This window comes from Oryza brachyantha, chromosome 2 (genome assembly GCF_000231095.2).
Source record: "Oryza brachyantha chromosome 2, ObraRS2, whole genome shotgun sequence".
Classification (NCBI taxonomy): Eukaryota; Viridiplantae; Streptophyta; class Magnoliopsida; order Poales; family Poaceae; genus Oryza; species Oryza brachyantha.
The window spans coordinates 24477493-24494222 of NC_023164.2; the positions used below are offsets into that span (position 1 = coordinate 24477493).

General features: G+C 47.6%; 2 protein-coding genes across 2 annotated transcripts; both read left to right on the forward strand.

Moving 5' to 3' along the window:
- Positions 1–313: 313 nt before the first annotated feature.
- Positions 314–3603, forward strand: LOC102721426 (galactoside 2-alpha-L-fucosyltransferase-like). Its single transcript, XM_040520991.1, has 2 exons — positions 314–837; positions 1920–3603. Exons 1-2 carry the CDS (start codon positions 579–581, stop codon positions 3401–3403), a joined length of 1743 nt encoding a protein of 580 aa, XP_040376925.1. The 5' UTR covers positions 314–578; the 3' UTR covers positions 3404–3603.
- Positions 3604–4638: 1035 nt separating this feature from the next.
- On the forward strand, positions 4639–16268 carry LOC102712148. Its single transcript, XM_040520650.1, has 3 exons — positions 4639–4912; positions 8064–9533; positions 14284–16268. The coding sequence occupies exons 1-3, from the start codon at positions 4639–4641 to the stop codon at positions 15777–15779; spliced, it is 3240 nt and encodes a 1079-aa protein (XP_040376584.1). The 3' UTR covers positions 15780–16268.
- The last annotated feature ends 462 nt before the right edge of the window (positions 16269–16730 follow it).

Below are 16730 nucleotides of genomic sequence, written 5' to 3' on the forward strand. Positions count from 1 at the left end.
TCAAAAATAATATCTTGCAACAAGCCGGCCGAGGCATGCCACTTGCATTAACCTACTCGTTACTTGTTAGGGTTGACGCAACCGAGCGAGAGAATAGTAAAATTCATAATTCGAAAATCGAGGGCCGGAGAACTGTGAACTGTGAACAGAAGAACAAAAATAGGGAAGAAATGATGTTCTCGGTCCTATCAATTAGAACGCACTCCGCCAAGGACCTGATCAACTCCTCTCAGAGAAAACGCTAAACCACTCCCGCGCGCGCGAAGAAAACAATGACGCTGGTGTACATAAATTAGTGCACGTTGCAGAGGCCAACTAGGGAGGGGGAGAGGCAGGCAGCAGCCCGCCCTGTGCTGTGCATCGGGCACACGTCGTCGTCGAGAGCTCCTTCCATTTCAAGCCCCACCCGTAGCCTCCAACGCTTTGACCCGCTCGCCTCCGAGGAGTGGGAGGAGAGAAGCCGGCATAAGCGAGCGAGCAGCAAGCGCACGGCACCTACCACGGATGATTTTGGGATCAAACACGAGTGCTTAATTGAGAAGCAGAGCAAGCAAGCCGACGCCGACGCCGACGAGGAGATGGACGTGAAGCGGACGCGGAGTCCGCGGGCTCCGGGCGTCGACGCCGACGAGGACAAGAAGAGGGCCGCCGCCGCCGAGTGGCGCGGCGCCGTCCGGCCGCAGATGGTGCTGGTCGGCTTCCTCATCACCCTGCCCATCCTGGTGTTCGTCTTCGGCGGCCGATGGGGCTCGTTCCCCACCTCGTCCTCCTCCGCTACCTCCGCCCCCAGCGTCGGCGGCCGCCATGTCGTCCCCGGCGGCGTAACAACGAAACAAAGTAAGCCTCGTTTTTTTTCCCCCTCTCTCTCCCTATTTTTTTCGTCTCGCCGTTTGCGCTTGTGAATCCTGAAGATCGCGTCCAACGTAAGGCAACGAGGCTCACTCGTTGACCGCTGGCGTGCACCGTGCAAAGGGAATTTTTGTCCCCCGCCGCTCTCTGCTGAATTCGGCCTATGAACAAGCAGCTGTTTCCGTAAGCAATTGCCATTTCTGCAACGGATGGGGGTGGTAAAGTGAAAATTGTCATTTCGTCAGGTGATCACCGCATACGAGGATATATAGCGTCGTGTCAGTACACCGGCATTACGACGATAGCCGCAAGCACGTCGCATGTTACTTACTCCTAGATCACTGAAAAATTATGTATAAACTAGACATAGATCTTGCATTCTGGCTTGATTTAGGCGGTACAAGTTTGCAAACCCGATCGCTGATCCACGGCATGAGCAAGCTTTTGGTATGCATGCACGGGCCAGAAATGAGATTCTATCCTGCATTGTGCTTGATGAACAGTCAGCTCTGGTTCGGCGATGCTGTCCTGGTGCCATCGCACAAGCGCATGTGCATCCTTTTGCGGATCTTGTCCTACCTCATCACTGTTTCTTCCGAAGAGGTAGCTTCTGTTTGTGTCGGTGGCTTTTACTGCATACCCTGCCCCTGCAGAATGGCGTCCCAAAAGGCCCTAGCTTTCTTTCTTTGTTTGTTTTAACGATGGTCCTCCTGTTTTTTTACTTGGGTGGTCCATGGCTTTAGCGGACAAAATTCTGAGGCATCATACCCTCGTGAAAGTAAACAGCCGAGGTGGCCCTAGACAGATAAGTTCTTCTGAGCACGTTGATAGTAGCAATAACGCTGGTTTCTCGGTTGAGTCATGACAAATCTTCAACAAAGTAAAATTTTGTTGCTATATGGGGAGCATGTTTTCTCAACGAGAGAAGAAAATGTTATACAAAGAGATGTTTATTTTGATAAAATGATACTATTACTATACTATGTTGCTGAACTAAATCTCTGCCTGCAATTGCTTTGTGATACTGCAATTTTCTTCTGCAAAAATGCTCAATTCCCATTTCCCTGCAGAAACTGAAGCCCCGAAAAACGTCACTGCACGGCCCACTGCAACCACATCTCTGTCCCAGGACAGGCTTCTGGGAGGACTACTTTCTGCTGCATTCGAAGAATCCTCCTGTCAGAGCAGATACAAATCGTCTCTCTACCGGAAGAAGTCGCCTTTCCCTCCGTCTCCTTACCTGGTGAAGAAGCTGAGGAAGTACGAGGCCTACCACAAGAAGTGCGGCCCCGGCACCAAGCGCTACAGGAAGGCCATCGAGCAGCTCAGGGCAGGGCGCAACGTCGACGGTGCCGAGTGCAAGTACGTCGTGTGGTTCCCCTGCAATGGCCTCGGCAACCGCATGCTCACCATCGCCTCCACCTTCCTCTACGCCCTCCTCTCCGACCGGGTGCTCCTCATGCACGTCGCGCCGGAGCAGGAGGGCCTCTTCTGCGAGCCGTTCCCGGGGAGCTCCTGGGTGCTCCCCGGCGACTTCCCCCACAACAACCCCCAGAGCCTGCACATCGGCGCGCCGGAGAGCTACGTGAACATGCTCAAGAACAGCGTCGTCCGCAACGACGACCCCGGCGCCGTGCAGGCGTCGTCGCTGCCGCCGTACGTCTACCTCCACGTCGAGCAGTTCCAGCTGAAGCTGTCCGACAACGTGTTCTGCGACGAGGACCAGCTGGTCCTCAACAAGTTTAACTGGATGATACTCAAGTCTGACAGCTACTTCGCGCCGGCGTTGTTCATGACGCCGATGTACGAGAAGGAGCTCGAGAAGATGTTCCCCAAGAAAGAGTCAGTGTTCCATCATCTTGGAAGGTACCTGTTCCATCCGACGAACAAAGTCTGGGGAATCGTGAGCAGATACTACGAAGCGTACCTTGCCAGAGTCGACGAGAAAATCGGGTTTCAGATTCGGATCTTCCCGGAGAAGCCGATAAAATTCGAGAACATGTATGATCAGTTGATGAGATGCATCAGGGAGCAGCGGCTGTTGCCGGAGCTGGGTAGTGCAGAGCCAACGAACACAACCACCGATGCGGGGAAGGTGAAGGCCGTACTGATTGCCTCACTGTACTCCGGATATTACGAGAAGATCCGTGGGATGTACTACGAGAATCCAACCAAGACCGGCGAGATCGTCGCGGTGTACCAGCCGAGCCACGAGGAGCAGCAGCAGTACACGTCCAACGAGCACAACCAGAAGGCGCTGGCCGAGATCTATCTGCTCAGCTACTGCGACAAGATCGCCATGAGCGCCTGGTCCACGTTCGGGTACGTGGCCTACAGCTTCGCCGGCGTTAAGCCGTGGATCCTGCTCCGGCCGGACTGGAACAAGGAGAGGTCGGAGGTGGCGTGCGTCCGGTCGACGTCGGTGGAGCCGTGCCTGCACTCGCCGCCGATCCTCGGGTGCAGGGCCAAGAGGGACGTCGACGTGGCCGCCGTCAAGCCGTACGTCCGGCACTGCGAGGACGTTGGATTCGGTCTCAAGTTGTTCGATAGCTAGTTTTTTTCTGAGCAGCGTCGACTTCTTCGATTTCACGTTCCGACTGAAATTGGCGTACATCAAGTCATGTCCCGTGGATTGACTAGGCCTTTGGGAGATTCGTTACATTCGTTTGGACTCGTGTACACATGAAAATTGCACAAATATATCATGTATCTGTATTCAAATTCTTTCTTCATAAAACAATTCAGATATATATACACACACGCAAACAGATCCGAATCCCTTTTCAGTTCGACCAAACTGTCCCCATTACCTACCACACGGATGACTGCTACTCCGGTTGCCTATCTCAGAACGATGATTGTTGAGAAACGTCCAGTTGTACGCAATTTGCACACACTGATCAATTGATTAAGTTGGAGATTCCGTTGCCGTGGGCGTTGATGCTTTGATGATGCGCTCTGTTCCATCAGCCACCTACCCGGCCGTCGTTCCCTCCGCCGCGCCGACGGCCGACGCCATGCACACGCCAATCAAGCCACCAACAAACCCAACGGAAACGCCAAGTGTCCCGGGGAGCAGTTTTTTAGTTTTCTCTACAACCCTTAGAAGTGAATTTAAACTTATATGTTTGTGAAGTGATATAACTCATATTAATCTACTTTGTTAATTTTTTTATATTTTTAATAACTAATTATATAGTATACAAGCACACGGGTGGACATGTTCACCGTGCTAAAACTGTTTCCCGGTGCCCCGGCCCAGGGCTCCATATATACCATGGGCATCTCTCATAGCTGCGACTTTCGAATGGCATATTGACAGCGCGAACGTCCACGTGCACCAGATAGCTAGACACATACGTGATTGTATATACGTGTGTGCGTTCATGTCGCTCTCACATGCCTCGGTCCGGGAGCGGAGGCGACGAGAGGGTCACGCATGCAGCCGTAGAAGCAACCGGCACCAGTTGCAATGCGGCAACAGTTCGTTCGAAGCCGCCCACGCTGTTGGACATACTGCTGGTGGTTTTGCTGCTTCTGCGTGTTGTAATATCGTCCAGAGCCGTTGACTGCCAGTACGTACGTAGCTTCGCACAGCTAGCCAGCGATTTCGTAAGCGTCTGGAAGAAGTGCATAAACAAAGGGGATGATAAGAATGTGATGTTATAATTTTGAATGCGAAGGCCGGCGATCATTATGTGGTGGTATATACGTTCAGGTCAAGAGGCGCCGGGGCAGGGAGACCGGAGAGAGAGAGAGAGAGGCGTGCGCTTCCACGAAAGGGTGCCAATGGACGTGAACAGGGTGGCGCCGGCGCGCACGCCGCGAGCTGGAGCGCGCGCCGTGGTGAACGGCGGGGAGTTCGGCGGCACCGTCGCGGTAGGCGGCAGCGAGAAGACGGTGCGGTGGGGGTGGCGCGCGGCGGCGGAGGTGGCCGTTGTTGGGTTCGTCGCCACCTTGACGTTGCTTGTTCTGGTGTCTGGCGGCGGCACGGGAAGCTTGGTGTCGTCGTTCACCTTGCCGACGTCGACGCCGACCACGGGATTCCCACCGAAGGCTGCAGGTAAACCTTCATTCCATCCAACAGCGTGGTACTAGCATGCATTCACGGGGTTCGCTATTTCTTTTTCTTCTTTCCGGTGGATGCGTTTATGCAGTTCGCGATCGTGGGCGGGCCGTCTCCAAGAATTAGAGGCCCTTGAGCGAAATGCAAATGGGGACTCTAAAATACAAATGAATGTGAGATACGTAGCGACACGATGGTATAGACAAACGTCAGAGCAATCGTGTTTCGGTTATCGCTAACCGGTGTAGGCAAAATCTTAGAAATCTGTGTCCTTATCGTTTGGCAACATAATTATAAATAAAAAATAATTTTTGAATAAAAGTTTTGTATACATGTTTTCAACGATTTAAAAACAAAGGCTGAAAAATAAACTACGATAAAGGCTGCGTTCGATTTGGCAAGTTAGACTAAACTTGTTAGCACGCTTTTCAAACTACTAAATGATATATTTCGTGCAAAAAATTTCTATATAGAAATTGTTCTAAAAAATCAAATAATTCTATTTTTCCAATTTTTAATAAGTAATACTTAATTAATCATGTGCTAATTACGTTTTTCGTTTTCCGTGTTGCTATTTAGCTTTTGCAGCCCTCCAGTTCGAACGCAGCCAAAAAGACCCAAATTTTTATACACATGTTCTTAGGGTTAAAATTTTACATTTTGGTTTATAAGCATAATAAAAGTAAAAAAATAAAACTAACTAGACACTTATCGTAGATTTTGGTGGCCCTTCAATTTAGGAGGCCCTGAGCGGTCACTCCGTTCGCTCATGGCCATAGACGGGCCTGTCAGCGGATCCACCTCCCGGGCAGCCAGGGCGGCTGCTCGGGCTTTCCAGCGTCAAACTATAGGAGGATTAGCAATTATATGATGTAAAATATTGTTGCTTAAGTAATTAAGAGTATCGATTATATATTTGATTATAGGTATATTTGTCCACAACCCAGGTTTTAAATAATTTTTGCCTCCACCACTGTTCGTGATTAAATGTCAGCGAAGCACACTTCAAATTCGTTCCGAGCCATCATAATTTCACATTGTTAAGAAGATCTACAACCAGTTGATATACCGTAATCTCGTAACAATGGACATGAAAACTACGAGGCATGCAATGCGAGTATCACGTGAGATGTTCCCCTTAATTTCTTTGAGACTTCTCTTGCGGTACCACATACCGCACGTCAGGCCGTTGGTTCAAGGGTTAATATAAGGAACATTTTTTCCACTCTTGAAAAGGTACCAGGAGATACCACTGTTTTCTATGTAAAATTTAGCTATAAATATTTTTTATATGTAAAATTTAGTACCTCTTGATACCTAAATTTTATATAGAAAATAGTGTTATCTCCTCAAGGATGATAAAATTGCTCTAATAGAAGAACCTTTACTGCTATTAAAAAAGAAAGTTAATTTTACTTCCACTTATAAACGGCAGGTGAAGACATGTCAGTTTAGGAAGGTGATCCTCTGCGGTACTGTTCAATAACGTATGAGCTCCACGTTATATTGGACCTGTATATTAGTGAGCAATACTGCATAGATTTGAATATGTTGGTTTAAGACCTCATTTTCAAATATAAGATTTTTTTACCATATTTAAAGAGAGGTAGCTATAGGTTGGCATGTTTTTTAGTACAAAAACTTCATATATACTGGTAAAATTTATGATAACGATTTGGTACATCGATGTACAGTTGTACACCGTAATATTTCCCTTCTAAGACAATCTCAACCTACACGCGAGAATTTTGATATGGCTATATTATTTTGTTTCACGATGTGTAGATTGATGTTAGACCTAGAATTTACTGAATAATATACACCACTGTATTCTACGTATATATGTGTTATAGATGACACTATTAACTTTTTAGCACATATTTTACATTTATTTTATTCAATAAATTTGTGTAGATATATGAAATGTAAGTTATAATTGAAATATATTTAGTAATAAGTCCATTTACAATAAAACAAATGATAATTACTTACATTTTTAAACAAAATGAATGATCAAATGTATGACAAGAATTTAATGGTGTGATGTATTAAAATACGGGTGCCGTATTTTCTAAGGGCAATTTTAAATTTACCAACGGACATATCATTCGGCGGTAGAAAACCATAACCATCTACTATTATAAAAGGGAGCAGTGGTGGTGGCTAACCACCAACTCCCTCATATTTTTTGAAAGAAAAAATAACTTAGACATATATATATCAAATTATTTTACTAACTCTAATTTAATAACATGTTAATAATATTTTTAATAAGATCTCGTTGCAACGCATGAGTAATATGCTAATATGAATATACGATCACTTCATAGCCTCAGCATGTCGGCCCGAATAAACCACCAGTCTTCTGGTACGCACTTAAGGAAAAACTTAAAAGAAAATAATTTCAGGCCTGATTTGCCAGGCTGGGATTTCAGCACATTCTCCGTGGGCCACAATTTTGAACTAAAATTAACAAGGCCTAAACGGGGCTACACTACTCATTTGCACGAGCTAGTGATGTAACTGTGGATCATACATGGACCATATAGAGTGTTCACTGTTAAGTGGTACACCTTTTATATTTTTTAAAACTGTCAAATGGGTATGTGATATGTTTACCATAGTATCCTACCAATATTGATATACTCAAATTCTTAAGGGTCCGTCTAATAATCAAATGTTTAAAAATTTTAATTCCATCAATTAAATCCGATCACTGTGGGATGATAATCTAAAAGTATATACGTAAGTCAAAAAATCTATACACGTACTTCCCCTAGCCCCCTATGTATTGGGCGCATGTTTGACCGAAGAAGAAAAATCAAATGTTTGATCAATAGCAAGAGTGAATTCTTAATAGATACTCCTATGTTGTTATTAACTTCTTGATGCACGCTTAATCATATTGTTATCTAATATTTTTATGCAAATAAGAAATAAATAAAATAAATCAAACAACTACAAAATAAACTATAATAGTTACATAAAATAAATTATGCTATATATTTTTTAATAAGACAAACGATCAAATATATACGAAATATTATTGACTTTATCTATTATGAACATTCGAACCGAATGTTGTACTAGTTGATAGTACGGAGTACTAAGTTTTCTGTGCATAATTTAGTTCATCTGCATCGTGCAGTTGCCGCAGCACCGCCCGCCCCGGAAGCACAGGAAGACAACGTCACGGCGTCGACACGGCACGATCACGAGCACGATCGTCTCCTCGGCGGGCTTCTGTCTCCGGCCTTCGATGATCACTCCTGCCGTTCACGGTACGCGTCGTCCCTCTACCGCCGCCGGTCACCGTTCCGCCCATCCACCTACCTCGTGGAGCGCCTCCGGCGGTACGAGGCCCGGCACAGGCGGTGCGGCCCCGGTTCCGCCCTCTTCCAGGACGCCGTCGAGCACCTGCGCTCCGGGCGCAACACCGCGGGCTCCGAGTGCCAGTACGTCGTGTGGACGCCGTTCAACGGCCTTGGCAACCGCATGCTCGCGCTCGCCTCCACCTTCCTCTACGCGCTCCTCACCGACCGCGTCCTGCTCGTGCACGCGCCGCCGGAGTTCGACGGCCTCTTCTGCGAGCCCTTCGCCGGCAGCTCGTGGACGTTGCCCGTCGACTTCCCGATCACCGACTTCGACCGCGTGTTCACCATGTGGTCGCCGACGAGCTACATGAACATGCGGCAGGCCGGCAAGATAAGCAACTCCACCGCGGAGAAGAACCTGCCCGCGTACGTGTTCCTTGATCTCATCCAGTCGTTCACCGATGCCGCGTTCTGCGATGACGACCAGCAAGTGCTCGCCAAGTTCAACTGGATGGTTGTCAAGTCCGACGTCTACTTCGCCGCCATGTTCTTCCTCATGCCGGCCTATGAGCGCGAGCTCGAGCGGCTGTTCCCGGAGAAGGAGGCCGTGTTCCACCACCTCGCGCGGTATCTCTTCCACCCGTCGAACGACGTGTGGGGCATCGTGCACAGGTTCTACGAGGCCTACCTTGCCAGCGCCGACGAGCGTGTCGGCCTCCAGGTGCGCGTGTTCCCGGAGATGCCCATACCGTTCGACAACATGTACGGGCAGATCATCCGGTGCTCGGAGCAGGAGGGCTTGCTGCCCAAGCTTGCGCGGTCGACGGTCGCCGCGGCGAACGGCTCGTCGCCGGGCGGTAGCTCGAAGCTGACCTCCGTACTGGTGACGTCGCTGTTCCCGGACTACTACGACCGCATCCGCGGCGCGTACCACGCGAGCCCGACGGAGACAGGGGAGCACGTCGCGGTGCACCAGCCGAGCCACGAGCGGGAGCAGCACACGGAGGCGCGCGGCCACAACCAGCGGGCGCTGGCCGAGATATACCTGCTGAGCTTCTGCGACCGCGTCGTGACGAGCGCCGTGTCGACGTTCGGGTACGTCGCGCACGGGCTGGCCGGGGCACGCCCGTGGGTGCTGCTGCGGCCGCCGTCGCCGGCGGCGCGCGCCGAGCCGTCGTGCGTCCGGTCGGAGACCGTCGAGCCGTGCCTGCAGGCGCTGCCGCGGCGGGTGTGCGGGGCGGCGGAAGGGAGTGACATTGGAGCTCTGGTGCCTCATATCCGGCATTGCGAGGATGTGCATAAGGGTGTTAAACTGTTTAGCTAGCTCTCCAGTATGCTCGTGTAATTTGTTGATACGGCGTAGAATTCTCAGTGAAGCGGCCCTGTCTCCTGTCCTGTCCTGATCCGCTTTGCATGGCCGCTAACTTCACCATCACATGCATGCTCCATGCACGCATAATTCCATTAGCGTTAGTGCGTTACCCAACCGACACGATTCGTGTTAGCGTGCAGCATGCATCATTTACTTGACCGATTCTCTTGGCCCCAGTTCAGCCCACGTGTACGCGTCGCACATTCGACATGTCTAAATGCAAAGCGCATTATGACGACACGGCAGGGCCATTTCCAACCGAGCTCACCGGCGGGGCGCGCCGCGGAGCATGAGGCGAGGCGGGGCAGGCTCCGGCGCGCCGCCGTGCTCGCCGCGCTGGCGCTCTGCTCGCTGACGCTGATCCCGTCCGTCCTCCTCCTCCACCGGCGGCGGTCCTCCTCGTGGCCGGACTGGCTGCTCGAACACAAGCAAGGTACGTTGTTCGCACATCCGCCGACCGCCGTCCTGCTTGATCCGGTCGTCCTTTAGGCTCGGTGAATTCTGAATCGGCGCGGCGCTTTGATTCCCAAGAGGCGTTGGGGAGAGATACCCTATGTACTGGGTAGCACGAGCGTCACAGCTTGGAAAGCAGAAGCGACCGAAGGCGGCGTGAACCTTCCTGGGAGAATCGGAGGTTAGTAGAAGAGATTTGGAGCGATCGTGTAAAGAAGACTCCTTTTGCCTTCTCCTGCTTGTATTGGCTGTGGAGGCTTTGTCTAATCCGAAGTGGAGTTGGTCATGTTTAAAAGATCCGTCGTACGACAGCGAGATCATACGAGCGTAACACGAGCCACACAAAGTAATGCATACCCCTTGATTAAAAAAGTGTGTAATTATTGCAATCAGCCATAGCTATATTTTACACTAACCTAAAGTCTACCGAACAACCTCAACGGGATCCACTAGTGAACCGACTGCATGCGCTCCGCCTGCTTCGCTGTATGTGCTCCGCCTCCATCCCATCTACCTGCTTCGCCGCCTGCACCGGTCTCCCGGTGCTGCTCTCCTTTGCCTGCTTCGTCGTCCGCGTCGATCTCTGGTACGAACAATATCGAGTTAGTATGACATGTAACACATGATGTGATGCCATATATCAATTATATCAGTTGATATTGTCCCGTACCAACTAATATCACTTAGATATGGGCGACAACCGCGTTGATGAGATTGAGCACACGGGTGCGACAACCAGGACATATTATAGAATTTCATTAACTCATCCTGTATGGCTGACATCTGGTGTTGTAGTCGTTTAAACATACTGGCTAGCTATATTTATGACACCATATTTTTCACCAAAACTAGCCAAATCATTTGTACACTATTAATTACCTATAGTTACACTGTAAATTCTAAAATCGATATAATTAATATCAATATCACACTATATTCTAAAATACGATATTTTTTAATTGAACGCAATTAAGAAGATGATACAAAGGAGATGGAGAAAATCTCGTAGTCTGTTCGCCATTTTTGATAAATGGAAATGGGAGGGAGCCGATCCTCTCTTGGTAAAAAAGGGAAACATAACTACCAAACAGGTAGCAATCACATACGGAATTAGCGGGCTAAAATCAAGTAAAAGATCGAGGGGGGGGGGGGGGGGGGAGGGTTAAAAATTTAAGCAACTTATAAGCATAAGGATATCCAAAGGATGGATGCATATTTTTGGAAGTTCTGATTTAGAATTTGTTTCACAAATAGTTTACATGTTACCTTAGAGCAGGTACAAAAGAAGGCTATATGCCAGATATAAATATATTTTAAAGAGATAAGATGAGAGAGAAGGGATGTGAGCGTCAGCTGCACATGGACTCTAAGACAAAATATGTGAATGACATGTGAGACCATATATTGATGTTTTGTAGATAACATTGTATGAGTTGACTATTAGATTGACTATAGATAAATTGGAGTTAGTAGTTGGCTATGCTATTGAACTTGCTATTAGCATTTAGCAGGATGAGACGTACTGTAACACTAACGGGAGCACGGATATTAATGGTACCCGTTTTGGTCGGAGCGAGTAGTTGATAAACCCGATGCACCCTATGAGACTGGGTTGTTGACAGTGCCCGCAAATGATCCGGACATGTCCGGCCGCCGTGCGCTGCTTTTTAAAGTACGAATGGTTAGTGGGCCATGGTCCATGTGGGGACAGAATAAGACGCATGGGTGCCAGTCTGCCAGATCAAACAAAACAGATTTCTTTTCCTTTTCTTGCCTGGTGACAAAGAACTACAGTGCGACAAAAAAAAAACTGAACCGATCTATGCGGTACTCCTGTTCGTTTTCTTCCCTTCTCAACGCTGTACATGAGTACTGTACATCGTAAAAACGTTTGATTTTTTGAAAGCTAATTAGGTTTAGAAAACGTAATACTCTCTCTCCTATATTACCTATATTATAGAACATTATATACTACAAAACTTTATATCGTTACTTATGATGTTAATTAATTGTAAAACATATATGTTCCTACCATCTCCATCCTAAAATAAGATTATTTTTTAGTTTTTATACAATGTTTTGACTATTTGTCTTATTTTAAATTTTGTACGATTAATATTTTTATTCTTACTGTATAATAAAATATGAATAGCATTTATGTGTGACTATTTTTTAAAGTTTTTATACAGATTTTTAAATATGACGAATGGTGTTGACAAATAAATCAAAAAATAAATTTATTATGAGATATAAGTGGTATAATATAGAGAGGGATTAGTACTCCTATTACTGAGGTCATATTCATGGATACGTGTAGATGTGACCTTATGGATCGCTCATGCACAGAGCAGTTTGTGCGCGTGTATTATTCGTGCAACCTGCAACAAAAAATCCACATCCGTATGATTCACCCATCAGAAAACACGTGGTGTCAAAAAATGCTGCGAGTATTCTCCAGTTGGGGGGGTGCGCATTGTGGTCGGGCCCCACAAGCCACTCTTAGGCACACACACACGTCGTTCTAACCCAGCGGCGGAGCAGACGATGGCCCGGCTCGTTTGACCTCCCTTCCTGTCCCCAACTGCAACTGCTCACTTTAGCTTAAGCGAAGCCCACCCTCCCACCGAGAGAAACGAAGCGCAAATCAACATGGAGAGGGCCGGCGGCGGCGGCGGAGCGGATGGCGACGAGGAGCGCCTGCCGCTGTATCATGGGTTTGGGAAGGAGAGGGCGGCGGCGGAGGTGGAGGCGAAGCCGCCGCCGCCGCGGGGCAGGTTCGGGCGCGCCACGGTGCCGGTGCGCGCCGCGCTGGCCGTGTGCTTCATGGCCATCCCGGCCGTCCTGATCCTGCAGCGGTGGCAGGCCGGCTCCTCACCGGAGTGGCTCTTCGAAATCGAGCCCCCGGCGGGAGACGATCGAGGTGTGTATGCATCTGCTCGCGCCCCCCCCCCCCCCCCCCCGTAGCTTTCTCTTACCGCCGACGACGACGCGGCGACGTATCCTGTAGCTGTATTGGTAGATTTGTTGTGCCCAGGAGTTGAGCGATCTCAAACTGCGATGGTTTGGGTCCACTTGTCAGTGTCTGATCCGTTCAGCCAGCCACGCACAACTTGCTCGCCGGTCGTCTTCACCTCTCGAACTTCACGAGCCGCTCGTGCTTTGAACATGTCGTGCTGTAGCTAAAAACAAGGCTTTCGCTGTTGGATGAAGCCTACACTTCAGAAATTTATCAGACAATGATTTATCTCTTGACCGAAAGCATAGAGTTCTTTGTCAGGGCCTCAGGGAGCATCATTGATGTCCTGATGTTTCTGGAATTCCTGATAGATCGCTCTCCACATGTTTTCCCTTCTTCTATCTAGGACTGTTCTCAGACAGGATTAATGATGCCTGCACAGCTCCGCTTAGATGCCCAAGAGGAATTTGTGTGCCATCACTTTCTCAAAGAGGCGAGCTTTGAAAGAATAAAGCTGGTTCGGTTCAGATTCTCATTATAGCTAAACGAGATTTCAGAGAAGATATTTTCCTTTAGTAACACTTCTCTCACATAATTATTGTTTTGGTCTAAACATAGATAAGGTGGCATGGTATTAGGTCCGTACATGAATACCAGAAATATATAGTTATTCTAAACCAGCAATTTAGCTTAAATCAGGTATGCTACCTTGCTTTAATATAAAAAATGCACCTCATTCATATAATTAAGTAAAATTATGTGATCTAGAAATGACTAAGTTATCATTACTATAGACATAATACCCTGGAAGACAGGAAGAGTGCGCCTGACAAGACCTTGCTGAAACATGTCCATGTTGCTAGTTTTAGATAAATCCACAATATGGGACTTCAAAGAACTACTTCCGTCATTCCTTCTCATCTTCCCTTAATCCAACCTTTTGAATTTCTGAACGACAGCTTTATGAAGTATGGACCCCACATGGACCGCATGATTTCTTGCTATTTGCAGGATAATTTTGTGGGGAAAAGAACATGCATTGCAAGTAATTTTTGTGGTAGGCTGGAAATGTTTACTCCATTCTCTCAAGAAAGGGAGAACAACATTCCTTGCATGCTATTTCAGATTAAATGCATGTTTTAATTCCTCCAAATGTGGTTATGAACTAGTCTTTCTTGCATGCTTCAGTCAGTGTAGTTAGGAGGACAGTAACTTTATCTGTCAATTCATTTCTTGTAATGTTCTATTGCAATAACATACCTCTTATCTCCAGATATACAAGACAATCTGCCTAATGATCTAACCCCGTCCCAATACATTGGCTATGACAAATTTCTGGGTGGTCTTCTGCTTGATGGATTTGATGAAGTATCCTGCCAAAGCAGGTATCAGTTTGCACGGTATCACAAGAATTCCACAAGAATACCTTCTTCATACCTCTTAGAAAGGTTAAGGAGACAAGAAGCATTGCAGAAGAAGTGTGGTCCAGGAACTAAGTCTTACAAGCAAGCTGTGAAGCAGCTGAGGTCCCATCAGGACATTAACATGACAACAGATTGCAACTATCTGTTCTTGACAATCCATGCTGGGTTAGGGAATAGGATGCTTGAAATTGCTTCAGCTTTTCTTTATGCACTCCTTACAAACCGGATTTTGCTTTTGGACCGTTATCAGGAGATTGATGACCTTTTCTGTGAACCTTTCCCTGGAACTTCGTGGTTAATGCCTTCAGATTTCCCTCTAAACTATGGTGAGTTTACTCAGAGTACCCCGGAGAGCTATGGAAACATGCTGCGGAATAAGGTTGTTGGTGGCAATACAGATCGATCTCTGGCAGGTTCCAGGCCTCCCTATGTGTTCCTCTACCTTGACGGCAACTATGAATTCCATGACAAGCTTTTCTTCTGTGAAGATGACCAACAATTCCTGCAAGGTGTGCCTTGGTTGATCATGAGAACGGACATGTACTTTATACCATCACTCTTTCTTATTCCAAGCTACCAAGATGAGCTTAGCAGGCTATTTCCTGAGAAAGATGCTGTTTTTCATCACTTGGCACGCTATCTTTTCCATCCGACAAATAACATATGGTATTCAGTTACAAGATATTACAGGTCCTACCTTGCCAAAGCTGATAAAACCGTGGGAATTCAGATCAGGATATTTGAGAAAGAGGGCATATTGCAAAAAAATGGACGATTTCCACATGTTTTAGAACAGATTCTTTCATGTGCTCAGAATGAAAAACTGCTGCCAGAAATCAGTATGACAGGTGAAGCATCACCTGTGACCAAGAATAACCGGACAATTGCCGTTCTTACAACTTCTCTGAGCTCCTGGTACAGTGATCAGATCCAGAAGAGGTACAGTGAGCACCCAACGGTCGATGGCACCAAGGTTGAAGTATACCAGCCAAGCCATGAGGAGTACCAGAGATCAAAGAACAAGAAGCACAACATGAAAGCAATGGCCGAGATCTACCTGCTCAGCATGACCGACGTGCTCATCACCAGCGGCTTCTCCACCTTCGGCTACGCCGCGCAGGGCCTCTCCGGCCAGACGCCGTGGGTCATGTTCAGGTCGGAGAGCCACGCTGTGCCGGACCCGCCGTGCCGCCGCGCCATGTCGATCGAGCCGTGCTTCCATCAGGCTCCCTTCTACGACTGCAAGGCGAAGAAGAATGCTGATCTGGGCAAGATGGTGCCATACGTGTGGCACTGCGAGGACGTCAGTTGGGGCCTGAAGGTTGTAAATCAAACTCACTGGTAGCTGTAAATTACACATTTGCTTACATACACCGCAATGGTACACTAAAAGAAAAAAATCCTTAACTAGAGCTGATTTTTTTTCTTTGTCCAAAAGGACTACACAGATGCATTCTTTCCCCCACATGTTATGTGATCCAAATGTAGATAACTGATGAAAAAAAATAGATAAATTTGTGTACTACCTGACATTCTTACCGAGGCGCCAGTACCTGCATGTTCCTCGCTTCCGTGTGATTGCTGCGAAATGAAACTTCTCGTGTGTTTGTGCCAAAGGACGTAAGGAGCTCACAGGCCAGATGGGACCCGCAGATTGTGCGGGAGGCAGCGAGATTGGATTAGCTGTAACGACGTTGCCACTTCAATATTAAGTTTAATCCAAATTTATTTGTGCTCTATAAATATTACCTTGACGGAGCGAAGTAGAGGTCCGTCGGCGAGAGGCTTGGGCCAGGTTGGATTCTAGGGTTTCACTATATATATATACTTTTTGTAAGCCATCGTGTGACGTCGTAACTTTATCTTGATATAGTGAAAATATTTGATTGCTAGCGTCTGTGATTTTTTCTCTACTGCTTTAGAAAAGTTTTTCATGTTAAATCCTGTATCTTCCGTGATTGATCAATTATGGTCATCGCATATTTGCTGATGGTTTCCTAACATTCTCTTCCTCGGCGAGGTTGCCTCCCCTCAATCATGGTGGAGAAGGTGCTGCCAACGGTGCTGCACTGATGGGATGAGGGGGGCTGCTATCTCAGCTGCATATCCCCCCTTGAATGCCGTCGGCCGGCGTGGAGCCCTTGTCGCGCCATGACGGCGACGTCAGAGCTCGGAAATTCGTCGGAGACAGCGTCGATATTAACGCTGGAATTGCACGAGATGCTTCGATTTTGTATTCTCATATGGACGCGGTGTCCCGGTGAAGTTGTACGACGATATCCAGACGTGCGGGTAC